The sequence below is a fragment of the Siphateles boraxobius genome, unplaced genomic scaffold (assembly GCF_051911475.1).
Source record: "Siphateles boraxobius isolate OS27281-9 unplaced genomic scaffold, OSU_SipBor_1 77, whole genome shotgun sequence".
Lineage (NCBI taxonomy): Eukaryota > Metazoa > Chordata > Actinopteri > Cypriniformes > Leuciscidae > Siphateles > Siphateles boraxobius.
The window spans coordinates 13,207,120-13,235,096 of record NW_027509205.1 but is presented as its reverse complement, the minus strand read 5'-3'; the positions used below and the strand labels follow the sequence as shown (position 1 = coordinate 13,235,096).

Here is a 27,977-nt window from a genome sequence, read left to right as displayed (position 1 = left end):
ATGATCGAAGTCCTTACGGGGTTGGAACAACATGAGGGTGAGTAATTACTGACAGAATTTTCATTTTTGGGTGATCTAACCCTTTATCTTAAAATGGCAAGCAAAACAAAGACACTCTTTCAGTTGATGCTTTGGTCAGGTCAGTAAACACACAATTTTGCTTCCTTTATTGTCCAAATAAAACACATGGCTGAAAATTGACATCCTTTTTTACAGTCGACAGCTACAGTCTTTCAGGTGCAGTGTAAGGCTTGACGTCTTTCAGCGTGTCTACGGTAAAATCCAGCATTAACCAGAGTGAACGAGTATGATCCACATTGATAAAGGACAGCATACAGAGGCTGTACTGAGGTGTTCCAGCTAGCACCAAAATGGTAACACAAATGGACATACTGTACGTAATGGTTATGCCAAGATGTGAAATAGTTACAATGGACTTACTGTAGCAATAACATGATATCAGTGTAAACAGCACAAACACATGGATTATTCACCTTCTCTCTATTCAAAAGCCCAATGGTCAATCAATGCAAAAAAATATGTTTTGTACAGATTCACTGATCTATGTATTGATGACCAAATGTAAGAAACAACCACAGAAAAGTTATTAATGGAATTTAAATGTTAAATAAAATTAGATAAAGAGATGGATAGTACTGCATGGATTTGTTCATAGGCATACAACATTTTCAAATTCACTATTCAAACATTTATGAGTATTATTGCACCAAATGATGTAAATGACATGGCATAATCATAACGCTGATAACTTTTCATTTATCCGTAAAAAGAACAATTTTGAAACATATGCTATATGATAGGTACTTTAAAATTTGAAATCTTTGTTAGCTTAGATGTAGCTTGAAATACTGCGGTATTACCATACGTTCATATTACAGGCATATAAACCAGCTTGATCAGGGTTCTTTGTCCTTAAGATGAACATTCATTCAATCCTTTTTAAAGCTGCACACAGCCATTTTTCTGGATCAGACCAATTATTTCCATCATGACAGATATGTCCTTTGAGAACATTAAAAAAAATCAGTGTATACAATTTTTCACTTGAAAATTAAGCAGAAATGTCCACTGAAAAGAGACCTTGATAATTTTGAAAAAAACATCTTTGTTGCAAGCAAAGTATGATCCCTGTTCTTGAAGGCAACAATTCTGTGCTTAATAAAAATCCTCATGATGTTATCAGAAACTCAACCCTTTCATCTTTCTTTAAAGACTGAAAATGTTTTCATAAATCCACTAATGTTTTAAACATTAGCTGCTGAAGAAGGGTTAAATGCACCTTTTAGATGCTGAATAGCCAAACGAAAGTCGATAAGAAAGTCGATTAAGGCCTTTAATGAGAAAACTCACTAGTTGTACTTATACCTATTACAACCTCAATAGCTAACAAACTGTGACCAAGTGGATTCAGTAATTGTGGTTTACAGCAGCTGCCACGAAAGATTTAAAAACACCAGAATGGCTTAAAACTGTGTTTAAGCACCATTGCTGTTATATTCCACACTGATCATATGTTTTTTATTCATGATACATTTACCGTGCCCTCACTGCTTTTTCATAAATTTGCTCGAAACAGACCCCCGCCTATCCTCCTAGCCCAATAACCTGTGGTAATGTCTAATGTCACCACAGGGTGGCTCTTTTCTAGAAGCTAGTGCATAATGTTCCTCTACAGACGACGAAATCCACCAAATAAAGCTGGAGAGAACTGAGTTTTTTTGCACGCACACTAATACATTACATCTTTTTAGAAGGTAAGAATGTTTCAGACTGTCGTCTCATATTCCATCACTTCCTTGGGTGTGCCTAGACATCGGTACTGGATCCTCGGTGTGACCGGAGCAGCACTTTCCAGAACCAAAATGGTTTTTCGTAGCCTGCGGTCAATGAAGTGGGCATCCCAGGCTGGGTACTGCTTTCTGGGAAGGTCGATACGAACTACCGGCCCCTCTGTCCTTGGGGTGAGGCGAGGCGCGGCGGTTCGTGAGGCCTTAAGGGTCCGCATCTTAAACACATCGCCAATGTCTTCTCTCTGTACTGACTCTCCTCCTTTAGTCCTTTGCAGAGTCCTCGGCGGGCTGCTCACCGCGTCCAGAGGAGGAACGGAGGAGGGCGACAAGATACAAGGATCTGAAACGGCCCCCACCTGGACGCCACAACATCCAAAATAGGCTCCAGACACAGGGCCGTCAGGGTGCAACAAGCAGTAGTAGACAAACATAAAAAATGTGCCCAGAGCGTAGCTACAGGCCACTACACACACCACCACCACAGCGTAAAAGTCCGAAGTGCGCGGGCTGCGGTACATGTACCACACGGCAGTGAGGGCCACGTTTTCACCCAGCACTATGAGGCTGTAGAGCATAAGTCGGCACCGAGTTGGGCCTTCACGGACACTGAACCAGCAGAATATGTACACGATGCCCACCATCATGTTGTAGATGATTTCCTCCCACTTGGACATGCAGAAGTCCGTCTCACCTTGGATGATCCAGAAGGTCATGGCGCACCAGTGGGCCACGATGAAAATACCGAAGTAGAGCTGGAAGATGGAAACGAAGAGGGCGAAGGCCATGGCGCGGGCTCCCACTGTGAACATGTGCCACAGCATGTGCGCCACCACTGATTTATATGACATGGGAAGCTTGTCGTCACGAGAGTCCCGTAATGTCTTCTGATAAGACGCCATCATCCAGCCCAGAGACACCAGAGAGGCTGACGCAGACAGACCTGGATCAAATGAAGCACAACAAGAGAGAAAATGGAAAGAAATGAGTCAATTAATGAGGTACATTAATTAAAATAAATTACACTGCTAGAAAATAGTAAGAATTGGATTGTTGGATAGTTAGATGGTGTTTGCAGTGTATTAGGAAGGATGCCTTAAAAGGATAGTTCACCTTAAAAATGAAAATTCTGTCATCATTTACTCACCCTTATGTTGTACCAAACCTGTATGAATTTCTTTCTTTTGTTGAACTAAAAAGAATATATTTTGAAGAATGTTGGTAACCAAACAGTTAAGAGTAGCCATTGCCTTACATAATACGAGAAAAAGAAAAAAAATACTATGGAAGTCAACGGCTACTGTCAACTGTCTGGTTATCAACATTATTCAAAATATCTTCTTTTTAGTTCAAATGAAGAAAGAAACTCATAAAGGTTTGAAACAACTTGAGGACAAAATTTTCATTTTGGGTTGAACTATCCTATTAAGAAGCTACTTACTATATTCAAGCATATTCAATATTTTTTGTTAAAAAGAAATGAATTAAACAGATTTGATATTTTCACTGTACTAAAGCCAAAATTAATTAAAATATTATATGGACAATATTTATTTTCTATTAATTTTATTGTGTATCTTTCTTTAGCCCACAATTACAGTATAATAATGTTAGATATCTGACCTATTAAAAACAGCTTTTGGCTTGATTTTCTACTGTTGAAACATGGGCTGTTTTTTTTGTTGATTAATTGTATTGCTTTATACACTTATTTATGTCAAAAATTGTCACATCATTTCTCTTTTTATTTATCCTAAGGAATTTTGGAAGATGCATCAGTGACAAAGCCGATACTTGAGGAGGAAAATACTTCAAATTAATTTCAAATCAAAACCTACACCAAAGTATAAAATGAGTCTGTATATAAGGAATGACAGTACACCCCCACCATTATTCTCAAAATTCTGTTGAGTGCTGTACGCTCTCTAGAACCTCTCATGAATATTTAATCAGGTTCCTGTCTGGCCATTCATCAGCTCACCCGTTTAGTCAGGCGCAGTCAAAACAGAAAATCTCTCCTAATCAGCAAAAACATAATCATTACCTAGTTCTCCAGCCGTCTCGCATTGCACCAAATATGATTATGAGTGATTATGACAGACCCAGCAAAGCACCTAAATCATACTATCAGTCTGTAAAAGTGCAGGTCAGGACAGACCAAGATGAAACGCTCTTGCACTGATGCCTGTATTCTCTACACCGCTGACTGTAAGGTGGAAGAGTGCCCTGGTCATCTCCTGAGAACTGGATATGCTCACAAATTGGCTCTCCTCATGGGTCATTTTTATCCTTCTGGAAAAAGATGCCTTCAGCAGCCTGAATAAATGTAATATGAGCAGGGCTGCCACATTTTAATTTCCGCACCTCTCTAACTTTTATTCACAAAGGCATAGAAAGAAAGATGATCACGTCAAATGGTAGCTTTTAAACAAAAATTACATTGTGTAGTTAACTAGCTTTGGGCTTTCTTTAAAAGTCACAGTTTGTGCTTTGACATTTGGATAAAATTCCTCTGGGAATATCTGACAGTGGCTACAATTGTTCCTATGGAGCTGAACCAATACAACAGCGAGCTCTCGCAGCTCTGTAATCAAAGGCACCTGTCAGGTGGGTTTATAGCTGTCGCATGTCCTGTTCCCTCCTTACAGAGCCAAAGATAGACTGGAGCAATGAAACTACAATTAGATGATTTTAATATGTCACCATTACTGTATTATGATGCTGTTGTGAACATCTAATGATGTAATATTCTAAATAATCATTTGATTACTGTCATTTTCATGTTAAATTATATATCTCTTTAATATTATTCATTGCAAATTTGGAGTGTGCTCTTCCAGGGGACAATGAAAAAAATTGTGTCTTAACTGCTACTGGATAGTTTAATCATTAATGAAACCACTTGAAGATTCATCTGATAAAATGGTCAGTCTCATGCACAATGACCTGTAATATGTATAACCCATTGTCTTCCATATTCAGTCACACTTATCAAATCCTCAGTAATTTGCCAGCTAATTTGCAGTAGCATTGAAAATGAGATGCTATACAAACGCATGCTTCGAAATTGCAATTTGATTCTTAATGATGGCCAAATGAATTTCTAAAACAAAAATCTGTCACATTTAAATTAGATGCAACGCAGAAATCACACTGCAAGAAGGCACTGAATCAAACTATACTCGGTGAGCTGGTGGATAGCAATATGACAGATGTTATAGTCTGTGCTTCAGACAGAACGCCCACAGACCACCCACAGCATGTTTACTGACGTCTCATGTAATACCACACTCAAAAATCGCCATTTCGAATCTGATTGGCTGGCTTTATTTCTGAGAGTAAAGGCACATTGTTTTTTTCATCAATATTCCTGGAGAAGTGGAGTTAAGGCTTTTGAAGAAAAGCTAATATATGGATTTAAAAGTTTGTGAAATCAAAGATTCTTTCAAAGAAAGATATTTCAAAACAGAATGTGTATACTTTGATAGTCACAAGTGTTACAAAAATCTATTTCAAATAAATGCTGTTCTTTTGAAATTTCTATTTATCAACTAATTATCTAGAATTAAAAAAAATGCATCACAGTTTTCACAAATATATTAAGCAGCTCAACTGTTTTCAACAATTGATAATAATCAGAAATGTTTCTTGAGCACCAAATCAGCATATTAGAATGATTTCTAAAGGATCATGTGACACTGAAGACTGAAGTAATGATGCTGAAAATTCAGCTTTACCATCACACGAATAAATTATATTTATCAATATATTCAAATAGAAAACAGTTATTTTAAATTGTAATATAGGCTATATATATTCTTTTGTCAATTTTTTTCTTCTTAATTCGGTATACAGTATGTCTGAAAAAAGTTAAAATCAGTACTTCTAAATATTGAGCTAGTATAAATTATGAATCTCAATATACTGCCATGCCATTATTTGAATGATTTTTGCTTCAACGATGGTCTATCATTGTGGTATAATTTATATTAGATAGCCTTGCCAATAAACAGCACCTATGGGCAGTTCATAATTTGCAATTTGGGGCAGACTTTCTGTCATAGTCAAATGTCTGGCTACTCGAGACTACTGATGAAATATGAATATAATGAATATGACCCAGACAAATAGCGCAAGCTAAACTATTTCTAGCATACTTGGAATGAAGCGGTTTTAATCATAGCTGTCATCAACTTACCTTGCAAAGGGAGGACCTGACCGGTCTGGACCATAATGCTGAGTTGCAGAACGAGCTGAGGTGCGCTCTTCAGGAAGGTTTCCAGCAACCTCAGCATGCTGATGTCAGCGTTCTCGAACATCGTACGCCAGTAGAAGTGTTTGTGCTCGTTGTCCCCACGCCAGCGGCTTTGCACACCCAGATATAAGGCATGGACATACCTGGGGTAAAAAACATAGGATAAGACCTCTAGATCATTTCTGAATAGATCACCAAAATTTGTATCAGAAAAAAATAATTATTTTAAATGGCCCCTTTTATGTTTCATTTTATTTTATTTTACCTGCGTAATATAGCTGTTTGTGCATGTAAACGATCTGCAAAGTTACAAAGCACAAAGGCCATGCCAAAAGTCCGATCATATAAATATACTTGACTTACAGCCATTGTAAGTCCACAAGACTAAAGGTTTCAGAAGGGTGCTGGAAAGAGTTTAAGTCACAAAAGTGTAGACTCGGAGGAAGGTCAGGAGGGTTTAGGGCTCCATCTGGGACAGGGCCATGTGTTTTTCAGCAAGAGGGCAGGACAACTTGTCACTCACATGAGATCACAGCAATAGCAATAGCAAACCACAATAATTTAACCATACAATCAATTCCCAATTGTCAAAATCCCTTTATATATTTTTTTCTTGTTCAAGAAGACATTTACGCCACAATAGGAAAGAAAAATCTATCGCAACTTCCATTTCATGCCGACTTAAGGAAAAAAGTTTTTAGGCCAAAAGTGCTGCAGCGATGTACAGTATGTACGTTTTTTATTTTATTTATTTTTTACTTTAAATCATGTAAATCAATTCTAGAAGAAAATAAAATTATGGACTTGTAAATGAGTATAAATGGGCACTTTAATGCATCTTGTATTATATAACCATTTGGAAATTGGTAATTCCATTGTTACCTCGATGCCAGTCTGCAGACTTTGAAAAGAACTGGAGTCTGCCTATAATGTGACTGCAACCAGCTGATAAAGGCAGTACACTTGTCTGGGCAGACTGCCAGTGCACTATAGAGTGCTCCAGCATGTCATTTTCTGTCCTCAGCACCACAGTCTACAGGCTGTTGTGAGACACACCAAGGTCGCTCTTCAGATTACACAGATGTCAGAGAGCATGTTTTCACGGGAGGGATCACTGTCTCTTACATTCGTACCTTCAAATTTCCTGATTAATGACCCCAGAACTCCAGTGTTTATCCTGTGAGATGAATATAAGTGCCAGAGGAAGCATTCCACTACGAAAGAGAGCGCCTTTTGGGAGATATGAAGCAAAAACTGCAGCTGTACGTTCAAAACATATTTATGTGAGCCCCTTGAAAAATCTGCCTTTCACTGGACTTAATTTGTTTCTTTTGACAGGAAGTGCCATGGTATTTCAGTCTGTCTCAAGGGTAGCGAGAGTAATAGCAGTGTTCGCAGGATGTCAGGAGATTGGCAGAATGAATCACCCTGACTTGATGAGGTCTATAAAATTGCTCCACATCCTTCACACAACTTGCTGTGCGAAGAAAAAAAAGCCTTTAAAAATAAAATCAAGCAATAGAGAGCCTGGGAGAATGGCTGTCAGCGAGTGAGTCTCAAATTTGACAAGAAACACAGTCTTTCTTTTTCTAAATAAAGGGTGTGTTTTCAATGACACAGAAAAGCTCTCTTCGCTTGTAAAATTCAGCCCTTTGATTCCCTGAAAATTCGGCACACCGGATGCAATCAGACAAAATCAAACCTTGAACCTTAACTATGCAACTATTTTATTTTTTTCAAGAAAATTGAGAAAAGGTTTACAAACAGGCAGCTCTGTGGCTGAGAAAACATCACACAGACAGCCACCATTGGCAAGCAATGCATCAGTATCCATGGTGACGACTGTCAAACATTGCAGCTGACAAGCTTGGCCCATTACTTAACTTAACATAACCCAATTTGAGACAATCATCTGTTAGGTCTATGTTTCGCATAAAGACTCGGCATGTCTTCCTCTGAAAAGGACTTTCTATTAGAAAAGCCACCCTGATTATGTTGCTGTCCACTTGCCATTAAACTACTTTTGAATTCAACAATATTCAAAACAGCCAGCTTACCTACTCGGTTACTCAGATGGCACAGCTAGGCAATCAGCCTTCAGCTATTAAATGCCAGGGCTTCCAGTAAGTTAAATACTGGATTTACCCCTCCCCCTCCCCTCCTGCTAAATTGAACCCTTGAGAATGGCAACACAAAGAAAGAAAGAAAGAAAGAAAGAAAGAAAGAAAGAAAGAAAGAAAGAAAGAAAGAAAGAAAATCAATGTTGAATGTTCTATATCAGATTTCCAACTGGCTAGAATCAGACTTTCATTATTTTTATGAATAGTAAAGCCCTGCTGAGGTGGTTATGAGACACTGGATCATGTCATCATCCAACAGAATTAGGAAGATGGACGTGCTTTCAAGCCTATTTCCTGTTGTCATATACAGTACATTTCTGTCTTTATTTGCTGTGATTTTTTGTTATCTTTTCTTTGCCCCTCCAGGCCCTTGTAAAATTTTGATTATAAATAAACTACGTTTTTCAGGTACAGTATGTTTATTAAACATGTATTTATTTATTTAACATCTTTTGTTGTTTGATTAACATTAATGAAAGACAGGTATTTTAGGCTGCTATCACTTTAAGACCAAATACTTGGTTCTAAATATACATCCGTTTTTCACCGGGCTGTTTATGTTCACTTAAGCCAACCGACTGTATTTATGCGAGATACTCATTTTGACAACTGTGTCTATATTTGACTATACTGACGGGAACTGGATTCGGGATTGCGCACTGTCTGAGAGAGCTTCTAGTGTGTGTCATTCAGCACAATACATTGAGTTATTTTTTTCACAACTTACTACTCATAACAACTTGATAAACTCTTTTTGAAGATCCTTGTTGAATGTAGCTTTTTTGACATCTTCGCGTATTACTTGATCTCCGCTCTCTCTCATATCCCGCCTTCACTAACTGCAAGTTAATCGATAGCGATTTGTGATTGGATGGTAATTTACTATGACGAGATTGGCACCTTTGATTTGGCTATTCTCGCGTGACAGAAGACTCGCTTTATGATCACCTAGCAAAGACAATTTAGGAAAGAAATACGGGACAAAACATGATTTTTTCACTAAGTCGAGATACTAAAAATAGAGCTGAAATGCGGTACGTCTGGTCACTCTAGACCAACTAGCCAGAGTGAAAGCAAAAGACCACACCTGCATCACTCCTTAAACTAATGTTTAATATGCCTTTCCCTGTAGTTTAAATATTAGCCTACTTTACAAACATATTCAATGACTGAATCATTTAATGTAATCAATTAATGTATATGCAAATAATATTTAGCATATGCAAAAAATATGACAGAAAATAAAGTGAAGACCATGCTGATCAATGATTGAAGGCTCTGTCATCTCCAGAGAATGTTTTTAAGTTGAGTACAAAAAAAGCATTCAGACAAAAAGGAATAAACGTGATGCATTAATTAAAGCTTGATATTTTGTCTCTACACTGTAAAAAAAATCCCGTTGTTTTTACGGAATAAAACCGGCAGCTGTGGTTACCAGAACTTTACCGTCAAAAATACAGTATCAACGTTATTGGTTTTACAGACTTAACGTAAAATTTACAGTAATAAACCGTATTTCATAATCTGATTTAATGTTAATTTACCAACCCATTGAAGTATTAATATCTGTTTTATACCATTATAATACACCGACAACCAACAATCACCACAGCATTGATGAGAGTCACGTGATAAATCAAAGCTTATCACAAGCAATCTTCCACATGAAAGTTAATACTATTATAAAGCTGCACAGTGTCATTCGCACAAACATTAAACACCATCACGGTAACACACATGAAATTATAAAAATGCAATAAACATTAATTGAACAACATTAAATGTGACATAAAACCCTAATGTACATAACTGATTAGAAAAGAACTAAGAAAACTAAGAAGAAACATAGTTATTTCAATAAAAATACATAAAATGTGAAGTGTCACGCAGGGAATTGTGGGAATGTCAATTTACGTTTTTTCACAGTAAATTTCAAAACTTTCAAAAACTGTAAATTTAACGGTATTTTACAGTAAAATTACATTAAATGTACCGTTAGATCTATCACAGTTATTTACCGTATATAGTAAGGAAACTTTCTGTTAACCAATTAACAGTTTTGCACTGTAGCATTTTTACAGTCTTTTATCGTTAAAATCACGATCATTTTTTACAGTGTACATTATAGACAGAATCCCATCAGTAGCCTACTTTCATTACATTGCTCATGCTTTGCTCAACCTTTCATATCAGACATACCTTCAAACAAGCACAAACCTAAATCACACTAAAACACACACTGCCTACAGCTTCCTTCAGTTTATCAAATGTAACCAAAAGGAACCACCTTTTAGTAGGTTCCTTTTCTCGTCACAGTTAATCCCAGTGCACCCTCTCTTAGGAATATGTCTCAAATAGGCATTAAGCTGTTTGGGCAACAGCAACAGACATCCCCTGGCTATATCTCTGCTCTTGAATGTGTCCTCTTCAAGTCCTCCTTGGCGGGGTTTTACTTTGATATCCAGGGGTTGAATTAATCATTCAGGGCGTGCAAATTTTCTAATTGTCACAGATGAGACTGTTTAAAAAATTTGTGTTTTCACCTTCCTTCTTGCTGCCTCATTTAAAATTTACTTCTGTTTGAGTCCCAGCTGAAAATGTCTCATGTATTTTTAGATCTTTTGAAAGAGAACAAGAATTTTAAGCAGACCTTGGCATCTGAAGAAAAAAAATCTACCACTGATGGAGTGATTCATTCAGTGTGCGCAACAATAATAATCAACCACCAACCTGCCAGAAAGGATCCTGTCCAAACAGGATGTTGACTCGTGTTAGTAATAAAGAAATTTAACAGTAACTATTAAATAGTGTGAACAATTGGGGCATTTGTGGCCTAATGGTTTGAGAGTCGGACTTGTAACCTGAAGTTCGGCAGGAACGTACTGGCAGGAAACAATGGAGGTGACCTTGAGTATGGCACCTAACCAACCCAAGCGCTCCCCGGGCGCCAAAGTGAATGGCTGCTCACTGCTCCGTGTGTGTGTGTGTGTGTGTGTGTTCAGTACTCACTGCTCCTAGTGTGTGCACTAACTTGGATATAGGTTAAATACCGAGGACAAATTCCAAGTATGGGTTACCACGTCACTTCACTTCACTTTCATGTCATATCTGTGAAAACAACTAAAAACGCTGTAATATGTTTTCAGGCCAGTAGTCGGTGAAGTTACTTTATAAAGAAACACTAGGCTCCTAAAGACTGTACACGTAATACGCATGTGCATGAAGACACCGTTTTCACAAAACAAAACAATAATGGAATCATTTTCAAAAACTTGCACTTGAATCTCGTTTTTAGGCCTTCAAAACGCCGTTGCCGTGTAAATGAACAGCCAAACCACATAAAAATTTTCAGTTTTTAGTTGAAACTGGCTTTTAGGGGTCTGTAGGTGCGTAGTGTCGTGTAAACCTTTATTCTCTTCGTGTTTGCAGTCCTGTGCCAGTTCGTTGTCGTACATTCCTTGTGTCCTGATCCCTGAAGGCATGTCTTGTTCTGCTACCAAGTGTTGTCCTGCCAAGTCAAGTTGACCGGTCCTGTTTCCCCCACAGCGTAGTTTTTGTTTGTTTTTGTTTTATTTTTTATAACAAATAAAAGCACATTTCTCTGCATCTTTGATTCCTCACCTCATCCCTCACCATAACCTTGACAGAGCTTCGCCTAATAACAAATTGCAAACAGAGAAGTCATTGTGTTCCTTTTTTATTAGTGAGCCAATAACATACAGTACAGTGTATGTAGTCCCATTAATGAATAGATGACTATTAAGAGCCGATTCGTTTTAGTGCAGTATAGTCTGATTCACAAACAAATTACTCTTATGAGCCGGTTCTTTTAATGAATCATTCAGAAAGATTCAGGAGCTACCGGTGTATAAGTGCTTAACTGAACGGAAATTCATCTATTTTCACCAATTATGCTAATACAATTTAGATATTTTCTTAAATATTTAATATTGCATTATTTAAAATAAATGTTCATGTTTTATGTTTTAATAAAAACGGTCGAGATATTTATTGAATTGATTATATGAAACTCATTCATTTTTAGGTTCAACAGACACTTCTGAAAAGTCATTTCTCTCAACACAGCCTGTGTGAAGGTGTCTTTTCTTCTCCAATGGTGGCGAATGATCCTGATTGATCCTGCTCATCTAATGCTGCAGGGAACATGGAATCATGTTCAGTGAACCAGGTCAGAGTACTCAGAGGGGACCATCAAATAGGGCACACTTTTTTACACAACGCTTTAAAAATGTGAGAGACAGAGAAAATTAATATTTTATTGCACATCATTTAGTCTTATCATTATTTTATTTTTGATGTATGAGGAGAATGAGGAGAAATTGCTTTATAATGGCTAATTTCCATATCAAAAAGACAAGTTTTCTCATATTCTCTCCCTCTCAATCATTCTCTCAAAGATGCACCTCTATTTTTACATCTACTCTCCACCTATCACTCCTCGCCTGTTCTTTCTTTGCAACAGTGCACCACTCTCTCCCTCTCTGGCTGTCTGCTGCAGGTAACAACATGTAAACACTACAGCTATAATCCCTGTAATGCAGAGATGTGACAAGCTCAGTGCCGGTGGCAGCTTTAATGGCATTACTGCTAATTCCAATCAAACAAAGACAGAGCCTGGAAAGCTCTGCTCGGAAGCTTTTAAGCAAAGACTCAGTCAGAGAGTATTGGTGAAAGGTGAAGAACAGAAAGAAATCCATGTGGGTTTATTGCAGGTCAAACAGAGGTAACGTGGAAAAGGCTAAATGTACTTCTTAAAAGGTGCTATTCTTAGCAATACTGATAGAAAGCAACAAAAAAGAGCTGAAGATATTTCATTAGACATCAGCTTGCAGTGCCAATGATGTTTTTCTTTCTGAAAATATTTTGAATTAATCATACATTAATGAGAATGCAGCTCAGAAAGGCTTAGGCTAAAATTCTCGAGGCTAATTAGTGATTAAAATGGGATAATGGTTCGTTTTCAAATGAGATGAAAATTATTTGCTGGCTGGCTCACTGGCTTGTTTTGGAATACAAATATCCACATTCTCTTTCTGAAAACTGTTTATTATGGTAAATATGCCATCAGGAAAAAAAAGGAATTCCTCTAAAAAAAAAGGTCAGGAGGAAAAGAATGAGTGACAGACAGAGGATGACACAGACGGCATGAGAAGGAGAGCACATGTGTTGTGACAGAAGCATAAATGAAGCTTGATGGAAATGACTGGCAGCTTTGTGATATCAATGGCAGCAAACATCAACAACCCTGCAGGTCGGCCGGCAGCAGTGGCCAGTCACGCATAAGCACAGTCCTGTCACTGCTGATCAGCACAGGCATTGAAAGACAGGCACATCACCGCCTCTGTGTTTACAACCACAATTACACGGCACTCACTCACTACACATGCTTCTAATATGTGTGGGTGTTTCTATTGATTTATATGTGAGTGGATTAAACTTTTGGACGGGATTGTGGGCTGCAAATTTTATTCTCTGCATTATTATGGAAATTGCTTTGTGTGTTGCAGCACACTGTCTGTCAGCAATCAAGACGCTTAGCACTTGCACATTCTGCTCATGGCAATTGCACTGAGCGAAAAGAGTGAGGAAGTGAAATCTAATGTCTGTGTTTCTTGAGCTCATAGAAAATCATCATCTTTATAGCTTTATGGTAACTTTTAGGTAAACTCTGCTGCATATAAACACTGCAGACCCCATCAAGCACAGAAAGAGTGATAAAGAAAAATAACATTTCTCATTCATCATTAACCACTGGCATTGGCATATATGTAATATGAAAAAGAAAAAAGAAAACTCTTTTGCACTGCTCAAAAGACAAAAGGATTTTAGAGTGTGTGCATAAGGCGATTTCTGGTGGACAGATTGGATGAGTGGAGGAGTCTCTCTGGGAGATTATTGACCCAGAAGCTCATGAGAGGTGGAGGAGGAAGAGGAGGAGGAGCCTACAACCAAATGGCTTTGAGATAATGATGAACTGGCATGGAACAACAGGAAATACAAGGAGGATCCCTTTTCCTCACTGCAGGACATTCATTGGCAATGCAAACTAATAGCATTGAGGTTGAATACTTACTGTGATATGTTGCACAAGTTATTTTGTCTTTTCCACATTCCATTTAAATTAGTGGCCACTGAAATTTGTTTTCCAGGTTGATTCTTATATTTGGTCCCTTTATATCCAAGCATGTGCTTTCAAAGATGAAATCAATAAATATTGACTGCATAAAAGTTGTCCCTAATATTTTCTTTAAATAGGCATTGCCATCTTAGGAGCTTCAGCTCTGAATGCCTCTATGTGGGTGTGGATTTGTTGTAAAGAGGGCAAGTCAGGGGAATGCACAGGATGACAGAACAATATGATGCTGAATGAACTGCTGATGTGACACGTTAAAGGAATCTGCTATTTGATTATTTTGAGATCTTTACACTCACGTACCTCCAGACCTGTGCCAGCTGAAGAACGTGCACGACGCTTTGGAAGAGCCACACGCAGGCTCTACAGCAGCTCTGAGCGTTGCTCCGGGTTCCGTTGACCGCAGCGGAGTGGCCAGCGCCCCGCTGATCGCTGTCCTTGGTGCTGAAGTGGCTCTCCGCATTGGACGCGGCTACCAATGCAGCCGCAGCCGTGCCGCTCCCGTTGGCGTCCGAGTAATCGTAGGCGAACCATCGGAAGCTGAGCACCTGCACCACCACAGACGGAATGATGATAAAAACGAGTGTCAGAGCGAACCACCAGTAGTCCCGTCTGAGATAGTATTCGGCAGCCAGCCACAGGTCTGAAGCCCCGTCCGAGAAAAAGACCAACAGGGCGCAGAGGGTCCAGCAGCAGTCCAGGAGCGAATACTCCTTCCCGACGGGACGCCACTGTGGCGAGCGCTTCTCCAGCCCGGGGAGGCACGTCGGCGGAATGTCATTCTGCAAAGAAACGGCTGTACCGTCTGATTTCGCGGCCATGTTTGTTGTAGAAAAGAGAGTAGATGAAAAGGAGAGACGGGCGTGTGGATGGGAGGGGGTCGTGTGTCTGTGTGGGAGGGAGAAAAGAGGGCTGGGACTGGGACGAAAACGCTTCTTGTCATTCCTGCTCGAACATCTAGCTCCTGTTTTTCCACATGAAATTAATTTAACACGGCAGTCGATGCCAGTAACATGACATGACAGTAGGTGTGCACGCACGTGTTTAGTTTTTGTTCACATGCCTATGCAGCTATGATGAACAAAACAGCGATAGGTGGATGAGACGAAAGGTACCTTTGCAGTCCTGATTCAGATTCAATTTAGCGCCTGTATGTCGTTGTCTCAGCTGGATAAGTTTACGGAAATATAGTAATGACGCCTATATTAAACACGCCTATACCTATTACTGTAAACAGTTCATGCCCAAATTATGTAACAGGCACAAAAATTATGTCCATGCTTTATTGTTACGCTAAATGCAGCCTACTGTAGGCTACATCATATAGCCTACATTTAAACAAATTAGTTCAGTAGCATCATGTAAGTTATTTAATTAACACTATTTATATAGTGTATATTATATTTATACAAAATATCCTAAATATGGGGTGGGACTGGTTTGATTACATGTAGCAAAAAGGATATAATAGTATTATGCAAATGCCTGCTAAATAAATACATGTATAAATGTACATTAGACAAAGCAATAGCAGTTAAAATGCTTCTGACTCTTCTGAGTCTCATTGCCTTGTAAACAGCGGCGCCTCGTGGGTATATTAGCTAAATGAAGTCATAATCTTCCCTTGTAGTGCACATGCAGTCATTTAAAACAGCTCTCACCACCACAGTAGCCTAAGTACATATTAACATACAAAACTCGGTTTAAAAAAGCGAATTAAGACAGACCATATAGAGTCAAGTCTTTGTAGATATTTGATTTTTGTAGATATTGATAATTAATAACCAAAGCTTTACTACATTTTACAGCAATAAAGTTTTTTTAGCAAGATTTTCAGATGACAAGCTACTCAGTAACCTACACCTAACTCAAGTTGTGCAATAGCAAATAATGAAATATCCAAATATATGCTATCAATTTTGTATTTTCATATTTACTTATCACTCAGGGCATAACTCTAAATTTGTTTTTTGAATTATAAAGGAAACCAATAAAGAATTAAAGTTATTGTTGACCCTCTGCTTTATGCAGTAATAGGCTGAAACTTCAGATGTGTGCTAGTACTGCCACCTCCTGGAACTGAGGGCACTGATTGAAGTTTGGCACGGAAGTGAAAGACAGGTGAAACATTAAAGCCACATAAGTCCCATGGTCACTTCCCGAAAAATTGGGTAAAGCACAAATTCTACTAAGAAGAATTGAACTTCATCTCTGGTACTGCCAGGTCTTAAAAGTGAGATGGTATGGCTTAGCCAGACAGCGATTTGACCTTAAATAGCAATATGAGAGGAAGAGGAATATCAATTTATATCAATTTTATCATTAGTTATGTATTGGTATTTATATACAGTATATAAATAAACAATAATAAAATGAAATGCATGTACAGTAGTTGAAAACACCATTCTTCCAAAACAAAAAATTGTAGCCTACAGAATAATCCAGTATAATACAGCAGTTGCTTTAAAATAGCCAAATATATTATAGTATATAGCCGAATATTCATAGTAGGGTGTTTGTCAATAATATTCTAAGAGGACATGAGCAAATCTACTCTTACAAAACAAAGTCCTTAAACAACCACAAAGGGGCAGTATGGTAGTCTCTTTTAGCTCTCGGTCCAAAACAAAATATTAAAAAAATGTAGGGGGGGGGATCATGTGTATGAGAATCTTTATCAAAAAATACTGTATGTTTTCTGAAAATAACTTTACTTGGTCAAATTTACAAATATGTGGTTTAATATTGATCATACATTTTTAATACATTTTTTGACAAACAACCTCTTGGAAAGCACTGGTAGCCTTCAATTATTTATGGGCTTTCCTTGTTTATAGAGCCCCTAAAATCAATAGTTTCTTGATATTTGACATTATTTTTTTATTCTGATAGAAAAACACAAGGTTTATGAACATAATTTCAAAACTTAGGACCCTTTTGGCAATAACATGATGAATGAATGCTTTATGCTTATGTACTGAAAACACAGCCTGGGTGTATAGTTGTAACGTAGGGGGAACTCAAAAACGAAGGAGAGATGGATCAAAACGCAGTGAATTTTATTAACAGAATAAACAAAAACAAATGAAAACCCAGGGGAGGGATGGGGGCCAGTCCAGTGTGGTGGAACTGGAGGATCGAGGTGGATCAGAGAGCCGGGATGGAGCCAGCCAAACAGGTGGCCAGGGCGGACCCGGAAGAGTTGGTGTCCATGGCGGAGCCAGCAGAGTAGAAGACCTCCACAGCAGGCAGAACTGGACACCACCACTGTGGACGACCTCCAGGGCAGAGCAGGCAGAACTGGACACCACCACAATAGATCAGGCAGAACTGGAAACCACTACGGTAGAGCAGAAGACCATCTTTTGGGGGCGACCTCCGTGGTCATGTCAGGGCCGACAGAGAGTTTAGGGGCGACCTCCGTGGTCGTGTCAGGGAAGACAGGACGTTCGGGTGCGAAATCCAGGGTCATGTCATGGTAGACAGAGAGTTCAGAGGCGACCTCCATGGTCGTGCAAGGGCAGACAGGACGTTCGGTCATGTCATGGTAGACAGAGAGTTCAGAGGCGACCTCCATGGTCGTGCAAGGGCAGACAGGACGTTCGGTCATGTCATGGTAGACAGAGAGTTCAGAGGCGACCTCCGTGGTCGTGTCAGGACAGACAGGACGTTCAGGTGCAGACAGTGAGTTTAGGGGCGACTTCTGTGGTCATTTCAGGACAGACAGGGCTTTTGGGGCGACCTCCGTGGCCATGTCAGAGCAGAGAGAGAGTTCAAGGACGACCTCCGTGGGCGTGTCAGGGCAGATTCAGAGTTCAGGGACGACCTCTGTGGTAGTGTCAGGGCCGACAGATAGTTTCAGGAATGACCTCCTTGGTCGTGTCAGAGCAGAGAGAGAGTTTAAAGGCGGCCTCCTTGGCCATGCGAGAGCTAGCAGAGAGTTCAGGGACAGTTTCCTTGGCCGTTACCCGATAGGCTAAGGGTTCACGAGCAGACACCGCCACCCCGGGAGGAGCTGTAGACATGCGAGCAGCACAAACACATAAGATTGCCATTACAGGAAGCACATCCGATGGCGATAGGACCTCTGGGACCAACCACCGGACTTGGGACAACCGGACTTGGATGCGCGGAGACCACCTGACTTTGATGCGACAAGACTCGACAAAGAACACAAGAAACACTAGGGTTTAAATACACAAGGGGATATAGGCAAACAAGACACACCTGGGAATAAATCACAGAAATAATCAGCGAGAACTACAAAGGACTACAAAACATGGCACAGCACAGGAAATAACATAAAAGTCCAAGGGACAGGGGAACCATTTTTGTGCGTGTATTTGTGTGTGTGAGAGTATTTGTGTTATTTGGGAAAGTAAGGGTAAGGAATACAGATGATAAACCTATTATCTGATCCAAACTCTGGAGCAGAAGGTGGCAGTAATGCACCAATAAGCTGGATGCCAACCGCTGTAAAACAAAAAAGAAGACGACCTCCAGGGGAGCGTTGTTTACTAATAAATAATACTTGAACAGAAATTGTATTTATATTTTTATTTAGATATATTTGTATAATAGATAATAAATAGAACACTTTTTTATTTTGTGTAACATTTTCATTTATGCATTTGGCAGACACTTTTATCTAAGGAGACTTACATTGTATTTAAAGTATTTTATCGGTCCATGCAGTCCCTGGTTATCAAACCAATGGCACAAAAAAGAATAAGACAATACATTCTTCTACACATTCTAAAATGCAACAGTATTGCATTATTCTGTCACTCTCTACACAACTTATTTCCTCACTTAACCAATCTGTATAGAAGAACAAGAAGTTAATTTATGCACTCTTTATTATTTGTGTCCCTTCAGCCAAGAATATAATTAAAATAGTTAAAAAGCGGAAGTGGGACAGGATGAAGCATGGCATAAGGAGCATGTATCAAGCATTGGAACACCATCTGGCTGGCACTTCACACCACACAGACAAAAACAGATGTTTCTAAGATCCTTCACAACAACGTGTTCCTTGAAAGCTGGCCAAGATCAAGAAAACATGCTCTCAATCCCACCACAGAACAAATGAATGAAACTCAGAAATCAACAGTTTCTTTTTTTCTGGGAAAGATTCTTGTCTTCGTTAGCACCAACCTGACATTCTGAATCACTGTCAAACCATTTAGTTAAAAAATAAATACTTACAAGCTCGTCATTATATACAGGAACATACTTTATCATCAGTACTGTGATATCTCAGTGATTAAATATCAATTTCTTTGATTAACATTACTGTACTGTTTTAAGTATCTTATCAATGTAGAAAACAGTTGTGATGCTTAATATGTTTGTGGAAAATGTTATTCTTTTTTTCAGGTTTCTCTGATGAAAAGAAAGTTCAGAAGAATAGCATATATATATATATATATATATATATATATATATATATATATATATATATAGTGTGTGTGTGTGTGTGTGTGTGTGTGTGTGTGTGTGTGTGTGTGTGTGTGTGTGTGTATAAATATATATTACACACACACACACACTGAACAAAATTCTAAATGCAACACTTTTGTTTTTGCCCCCATTTTTCATGAGCTGAACTCAAAGATCTAAAACTTTTTCTATGTACACAAAAGATCCATTTGTCTAAAATATTGTTTACAAATCTGTCTAAATCTGTGTTAGTGAGCACTTCTCCTTTCCCGAGATAAGGTGGAAACCTCACAGGTGTGGTATATCAAGATGCTGACTAGACATCATGAATATTGCACAGGTGTGCCTTAGGCTGGCCACAATAAAAGGCCATTCTTTGATGTGCAGTTTTACTGGCCATGCAAGAACTGGGGTGTTTTCAGCTTCCAGGAATTGTGTACAGATCCTTGAAACATGGGGCCGTGCATTATCATGCTGCAACATGAGGTGATGGTCGTGGATGAATGGAACAACAATGGGCCTCAGGATCTCTTCACGGTACCTCTGTACATTCATAATGCCATCAATAAAATGCACCTGTGTACATTGTTCATAACATACGCCTACCCATACCATAACCCCACCGCCACCATGGGCCACTCAATCCACAACATTGACATCAGCAAACCGCTCACACACACAACGCCATACATGCTGTCTGCCATCTGCCTTGTACAGCAAAAAACGGGATTCATCCATAAAGAGAACACCTCTCCCAAGTGCCAGACGCCATCGAATGTGAGCATTTGCCCACTCAAGTCGGTTACGACAACGAACTGCAGTCAGGTCGAGACCCCGATGAGGACGACAAGCACGCAGATGAGCTTCCCTGAGACGGTTTCTGACAGTTTGTGCAGAAATTCTTTGGTTATGCAAACCGATTGTTGCAGCAGCTGTCCGGGTGGCTGGTCTCGGATGATCTTGGAGGTGAAGATGCTGGATGTGGAGGTCCTGGGCTGGTGTGGTTACACGTGGTCTGCGGTTATGAGGCTGGTTGGATGTACTGCCAAATTCTCTGAAACCCCTTTGGAGACCGCTTATGGCAGAGAAATGAACATTGAATTCATGGGCAACAGCTCTGGTGGACATTCCTGCAGTCAGCATGCCAGCTTCAAGCTCCCTCAAAAATTGAGACATCCGTGGCATTGTGCTTTGTGATAAAACTGCACATTTTAGAGTGGCCTTTTATTGTGGGCAGCCTAAGTCACACCTGTGCAATAATCATGCTGTCTAATCAGCATCTTGATAAGCCACACCTGTGAGGTGGATGGATTATCTCGGCAAAGGAGAAGTGCTCACTAACACAGATTTAGACAGATTTGTGAACAATATTTGAGAGAAATAGGCCTTTTTTGTACATAGAAAAAGTCTTAGATTTTTGAGTACAGCTCATGAAAAATGGGGGCAAAAACAATAGTGTTGTGCTTATAATTTTGTTCAGTATATATATATATATAAATATATTAGTCTTTACTGTCTATAAATACATTTACTTATTTAATTAATAAAAGTATTAATTTCTTTAAAATATATATTTCTAACCCCAGACATCTGAGCGGTGTATATATGTTATGTAATTTACTCAAAAGTTAGGCTACATATGCACACGCACGCACACATACATTTTTTAACAGCTGTTAAAAGAATAAATCAACAAATATTTTGCATACGCAATTCCAATAAACCAGTTTCATAACAAAAGCAATGCACTTAGAAAATAAAATAACAATTACATCGTAATTAAAATAATGATTTAAAATAAATTATTTGTATAAATAAAATATAATTAATTGGCTATTTATATAAGGGCTACAATAAACCATGCAAAGATTATACATTATAAGACTCAAAAAGCAGGGGAAAAAGCCCTTTTTTGTTCCATGTGAAACAATCCATACTTCCAATTCTGAATCACCACAAATCATCTGCCAGCAAAAGATAAATCACCAAAAATGTAAACCAAACAAAAGCCTTAATGTTCATACAATCTTACTCAATTATAACTTTCTTTGTGAATTCCGAGGTGACCATGCAAGAATACAGCCAATTATAAAATCTCTAATCCACACACACTGGAATGGCACCTTCATCAATAACCACCTCTTTTTCTTCCTCCTCAGCACATTCTCTCTCCTGCCTCAGTGACCTCTTGCGCTGCTCGTCTAGGAGCAAACTGGAGTTGGCCGGGATACAGAACTCACGGAAGCACCGCTTGAAGTTTTCATCCAGGAAGGCATAGAGAACAGGGTTTAAGCAACTGTTAGCATAACCCAGAGCAATGCAGAAATGCATGGCTGCAATTGAGGACTGCATGACCCCAAGATCCACATGTCCCAAAGCCTGGATCAAAGCTAAGACCTGCACCGGCATCCAGCACAACACAAAAGCAGCTACCACAGACAGTACCATATAGGTGATTCTCCTCAGATTCCGGTCTTTCTCTCTTGAGCCGGACAGGAGACGGACACTGCGCAGGCGTCGTACCATCAAGCCGTAGCAGACGCTTATGATCACCACAGGAATCAAGAAAGAGAAGAGGAACACACAAATCACAAACACTGGCCCCCAGTGTTCTTTTGGTTTAGGCAGGTTCAGTATGCACTCGGCACCTGCACAGAGATAAAGTCAGGGAGTGAATCAAAAAGTTTCATAGTGCCTTGATTTACAATGAATCATGAGGGGACTGATGAAATGGAAAGCAACATCTTCCTTTTTTGGAAGGGATCACAAGTGAGTAGAGTGACTGAATGGATGCATGTTTACTATTCAAAAGTGCACAAAGTAATTTTCTTCACTACTGTTCAAAAGTTTGGGGTCAGTAAGATTTTTTTCATGTTTTTAAAGTCTTTTATGCTCACCACGGCTGTTTATTTAATAAAAAATACAGTAAAACGTAATAATGTAATTTATTGCTATGATGGCAAAGCCGAATTTCCTCCATTTTTCAGTGTCACGTGATCCTTCAGAAATCGTTCTAATATGCTTATTTGATGTTGAAACCAGTTCAATCATGACCACTCTCGGAGTGGATAAATTTCAATTGAATTTATAGGTATAAAGCATACAATTAAATGCATACTTGCTGAATAAAAGTATTCATTTAATAAAAATTCCTTTTAAAGGGTAGTGCGTTTCAAATGTTGTACACTATAACAATTTAAGTAATCATTATTAATCAGTCTTATAAGGGTATATTTTAATTGTATTTAAATGCCAATTTGGTTGATGCTAATTGAATGGTTTTTTTTATTTAGTAAAATAATCTTTGTTTGAGATCCAACAAAAATTGGCAAAAACTTACTTAGTGCACCTTTAAATCATGGTAAGACTTCATATCATTTTAGGTACAACTGTCTAAGTAAAAGTAAAACATCAACATGACAACATCAATCAGACAAAAATAGATTCACATTTTCATGACATGATGAACCCATGCTCCAGAATGGAAGGTTGACACAGGATAATGAGAAAACTACCGTAAACATCCTCCTCCACCTGACCCATGATCATAACAGGCAGTCCCACAGCTGATGCCAGGACCCACACAGCCACGTTGATCAGCTTGGCCCGGAGCGGGGTGCGAACTGTCAGGGAGCGCACGGGGTGGCAGACGGCTATGTAGCGATCCACACTCATTATGGTCAAGGTGAAGACACTTGTGAACATGTTGTAATAGTCAATGGCCATCACAACCTTGCACAGAGTCAAACCAAACGGCCAGAAACCAAGGATGACATCCATGCCTTGGAAAGGAAGAGTGGCCAGGACTAGTGCATCAGCCAAGGCCAGGTTAAAGATGTAAATGTTGGTGGCTGTTTTCATCTTTGTGTACCTGCAGCATGTACAAATATCACTCTTAGAAGAGTAATTATAAAAGAGTAATTAAAGCTGGAGTGTTTAATTTCTGAATACAAATAAATATATCTACAGGTATTGTAAACATTTTTTTTGCATAAAACAAGATTTTTAACACATAAAAAACTTCATATTACTAAATACAACCTAGTTTGTGTTTATATGTATCAAAGCTTCTCCGAGATATTTTTATATAAATGAAGTCCTTTTTAACTTGGAAACACAGTATTGTATTATATTTATCATCTGCCATTGTTTGAAATGCCCTGCTAGATGACATGACCTATTGACAAAGACAAGGACAAGCAAGAGCATCTTTCAAAAAGCAAATCACCATGACTATAGATGACTCTTCAGTATTCCATGTGTTATATAATGATGAATATTTCATGTGAACTATAAAGCAGTCATTCTTATCTTCCAATATGCAGTTTAAAAGTGATCAAATGAAATATATATTGTCTCTTTCTGGATATGAAGGAAAGACTATCACTGGTAGACTGACACTGTTCAGTCAAAATTCAATGAAGCTCTGAGACAGGCTTAGAAGGTAAAGAAATTGCTGGCAGTGCTTGGTAACCAGCCTAGCAACAGGTTTTAAAATAGGCCCATAGGACTATATATCAGCACGTCTGAGTAATGACCATAAATACGTGAATGCATGAACACGCATTACAACACAGAGCTTAAAGACAAAGATGCATTGCTTTTCCCACGTATACACACACCACAAGCATGCACAAACTTTAAGGATCTTTTCCCTTAATAACATGAGGTGATGCAGCAAATCTATTTTCTGACTCGTAATTATGAGGGAGTTTTCCTTGCACCTTAGATCAGCAAGGAATTCCTTAATAATTATACATACAACAAAATACAAGCATGAGAGAAGCGAGACAAAATTACTAGATGGCAATGTTCGTCAAACGAGCAGGCAAAGAGCGCAAGTCTGTAAATTAGGGGGACATTTTGCATTTTCGCTCTGCAATCAATCCTTTCCCTGAATTAAATCTCATGTTTAATGATTGTAACACTCATTGTGTATTATGTGAACTCCTTCTGTTCTGATCGAAAAGCTGTGTCTTGGCCCCCGTCTACAGCTGTTTCACGCCAGGGAGGTTTGGACAGGAACCAAATGTTCATTTAGCATTGAAATGAACAAGCAGGCTTGTGACACCACGTTGGCAGGACAACAGCTACAATGGATTAGCAAGCATCAGAAAAGAGAAAATGCTGTCGCAAATATTTTACTGTACAGTTCAGGGCAAGAACAAGAGAAAAACCGGTTGCAGGTCTGATCTGGTGAAAAAAAACAATGCAATTAATAACATAGCCATATACGGTGATTGATTTAATCATTTTAAAAGGGAGAAAACGCTTCTCATATCTTTTGAGTTTAATCAAACTGTTCTGTACTTGGCCGAAAAATTTTTGGGGTAGAAGAAAACCAAATTAGGAAACTTTTTTTTATAACAAATTTTATTCTGTGAATGTTGCATGAAATCTAAGTGCAAACAAATCCAGCTGAGAACCACTCAACATACAATAAAACCTAAAACGAACATTCCCAGAAATGTAGCTACTGAGATTTCTGAAAATAACCGAGTGAGAACCATACATTAACGTTAGGGTAATGGACGCTGCTATAATCGAAAATGTGAAACATAAGAAACATTTCAAATAATGACCCAAGTTAATAAAAAAAGACATGATGAAGTAATGTTGCAATAACATGAACATATGATGAAGCTTTTTTTTAACCCTATAAATCCTACAGTATCATATTTGATTCATGAATTTCTAAAGCTTCTAAATATCAACATGATCAAAACTTTATTGCAAAATGCCTTAGTACAAACTTTTTGGCAAGTAAAGGCCTTTAAGTATAATTCTATAATATACAATACATCCTTTTGTCATGAATATAATAAAATATTAAAATTAAGTAAATGTAAATATAACATTTATATTGTTTAAAGACAAACATTTGGCTGGACTGAAGCAATTTGGGTTTAGCTGATTATCCATACATCAGTTTATTAAAAGATCACATTAAATTGTAAGTAATAACATCAAATATGATACAATGGGTTTTTGAGGCTTTTATTTGTAAATCTCACAATCATCATTGTATTGCATTGCATTATATGTTTTGCCCCCTGCAATTAATGCAATTAATTTGCAATTAATGCAATTTAAATGCAATTAATACATTTAAATATGATCTTACTAAGACATACCCTATTGGGACATACAAAGTAACGACTGATATATATATATATATCTATATATATATGCGTTTTATGCAAGTAGTTTGCTACACTGTTATAAAAATCTCATTGATTTACATTACAAGTAGAATTTCTTCTTACTTTTTGGTCATATCAATAATAACATCTACACCAAATTGCATATTTGTGCTCAATTTGGGCCTGTAAATAAATCTGCGCTGTTCTTTTCTTCCTCGAGTGTGAGCTCAATATTCTCACCATATTACATATATATGCCTTATGTATCAAATATGATGCAGAAAATAAGACACATTTGTTCCCTATCATAAGATCAGAATTTCCAGACTATTATTATGTCAGGCTTTACAGTGCTAACTTTATAAATAAACCGTATCGCCTCAAATGCTTTAAACTGGTTCTCCTCTATATTTGACAATATCGACCTGTCACTCTAGTCTAGCTCGAACACAAAGTTAATATGCAGACCGAACACTTATTCTCACCTGATAATTACATACATGACCAGACAGTTCCCCACGAGCCCCACCACGCAAACTATCAAGTAGACCACAACGACCGTGATCTTTGCGCTCCTCGGCAGCGGTTCGTCACCATCTAGCCCACTTAAATTCCCCTGAAAACGCGAGTCGTTGAACATCTGTTGGACGTCGGACAACTCGAGCAACTCCATCGTGAAGAGAGCGCCTAAAACTGTTGAAGAAAAGATAAAACACTAACAAAAACTTGTATGTCTCACTACAAGCAATTGAATAGACTCCAATCAGCTTTAAACGACGCCCACACCCTTCATTATCTTTGTATCCTCTCTGAAGGAGTAGCCTAGTATTGTAAAGTAGGCTACTAACCTCGTGAAAGTGCAAACCAAGCTTAAAGTATGTGACGCTGTCCGGTGACGTTGCAGATAGGTCGATCCATCTTAACCCAAGAAAAAAGACATTCTTGCCGCTTAAGATTTCATGCTCAGCGAGACGAATCTCCTCACCGTGGTGTGTGTGCGTCGTTCACTTCTCGCACATTAAAGTTACAGTAATCAAACATTGCGCGTGCGCGCGCTCGCGTGACGCGTGCGAGTACAAGTTTAGCTCCAGGGTTGGTTGCTACACTTTTCATTCCTTGTTTAGTATCTCTAGTGGAACAAACATTGAGATAACCTAGCTAGGTACAAAAGAAATCCCTGGTTTTAAAAGAGCAAATTTAATGTCACAAAACATTATGATTGGCTATACATAATTGATGTTCACAATATTTTTTTGTGAATTTAAATAACCAGTTGCAAAGTAGCAAGACTCACTGTTTTGTCTTTTTTGTTTTCAAGACTTACTACTGTTTTGCTCCTCAATACATAGTAACAGTTAGGATTAGACTATTCAAAGCATTTGGAAGCAAAGTAGAACATCATCTAGTTGATACAGAACTAAACAGGCAACCAGTATACCTGGTATAATAATTTCACATTTACATTTATCTGACGCTTTTATCCAAAGCGACTTACAATTGCTATATATGTCAGAGGTCGCACGCCTCTGAAGCAATTAGGGGTTAAGTGTCTTGCTCAGGGACACATTGGTGTCTCACAGTGGATTCGAACCCGGGTATCTCACACCAGAGGCATGTGTCTTATCCACTGCGCCATCACCACCCCCATTTCAGACTGTTATGACCATATTTTCGACCTGATCAAAAGGTTGCAGCTTTAAATAAGCTTCAGTCTATATGGAGACATGGAGGCATCCAGCCAAAAGTGCACTACAATAATTGAGTCTTAAAGTTATGAGTGGATGACCTAACTTCTCTCAGTGTCTTGAATTATTATATAAGAAATCCCCATGTAAATGTAGCAAAAGAAAATTACCAGACATGTAGTCTTTGATGCAATCTGCCATCTTGGAAAACTGTCAAGTTTCATCTGGTCTAGAGGAAATATGGAGCTGTTTTTCTTCTGCATAACAATGAAAGCTAAAGGCTAACACTGCCTAAAAGGAGCATGTATAAAGAGTGTTATGCTTTATACAGAGAGAAACTGCCCTCTGCTGAAGGACACTGAACGAGATA

General features: G+C 38.5%; 2 protein-coding genes across 2 annotated transcripts; both read right to left on the bottom strand.

Annotated features, from left to right (window-relative positions):
• Nucleotides 1-135: 135 nt before the first annotated feature.
• On the bottom strand, nucleotides 136-15,177 carry xkr7a (XK related 7a). The gene is made up of 3 exons (XM_077218132.1): nucleotides 14,641-15,177; nucleotides 6,007-6,206; nucleotides 136-2,751 (listed from the first exon to the last, which is right to left on the bottom strand). Exons 1-3 carry the CDS (start codon nucleotides 15,156-15,158, stop codon nucleotides 1,787-1,789), a joined length of 1,683 nt encoding a protein of 560 aa, XP_077074247.1. The 5' UTR covers nucleotides 15,159-15,177; the 3' UTR covers nucleotides 136-1,786.
• Nucleotides 15,178-21,531: 6,354 nt separating this feature from the next.
• Nucleotides 21,532-26,953, bottom strand: LOC143725606 (delta-type opioid receptor). The gene is made up of 4 exons (XM_077218126.1): nucleotides 26,771-26,953; nucleotides 26,408-26,615; nucleotides 23,295-23,650; nucleotides 21,532-22,427 (listed from the first exon to the last, which is right to left on the bottom strand). Exons 2-4 carry the CDS (start codon nucleotides 26,593-26,595, stop codon nucleotides 21,877-21,879), a joined length of 1,095 nt encoding a protein of 364 aa, XP_077074241.1. The 5' UTR covers nucleotides 26,596-26,615; nucleotides 26,771-26,953; the 3' UTR covers nucleotides 21,532-21,876.
• Between the last annotated feature and the right edge of the window lie 1,024 nt (nucleotides 26,954-27,977).

Excerpts from the sequence above, each read along its gene's own strand:
- xkr7a (XM_077218132.1), bottom strand. The coding sequence starts at position 15,158 with ATGGCCGCGAAATCAGACGGTACAGCCGTTTCTTTGCAGAATGACATT. Across the intron at positions 6,207-14,640 it reads CAGCTGGCACAGGTCTGGAG|GTATGTCCATGCCTTATATC; the intron begins GTACGTGAGTGT and ends TTTTTACCCCAG. Across the intron at positions 2,752-6,006 it reads TCAGGTCCTCCCTTTGCAAG|GTCTGTCTGCGTCAGCCTCT; the intron begins GTAAGTTGATGA and ends CATTTGATCCAG.
- LOC143725606 (XM_077218126.1), bottom strand. The coding sequence starts at position 26,595 with ATGGAGTTGCTCGAGTTGTCCGACGTCCAACAGATGTTCAACGACTCG. Across the intron at positions 23,651-26,407 it reads GTCATGTATGTAATTATCAG|GTACACAAAGATGAAAACAG; the intron begins GTGAGAATAAGT and ends TACATGCTGCAG. Across the intron at positions 22,428-23,294 it reads GGTGGAGGAGGATGTTTACG|GTGCCGAGTGCATACTGAAC; the intron begins GTAGTTTTCTCA and ends ATCTCTGTGCAG.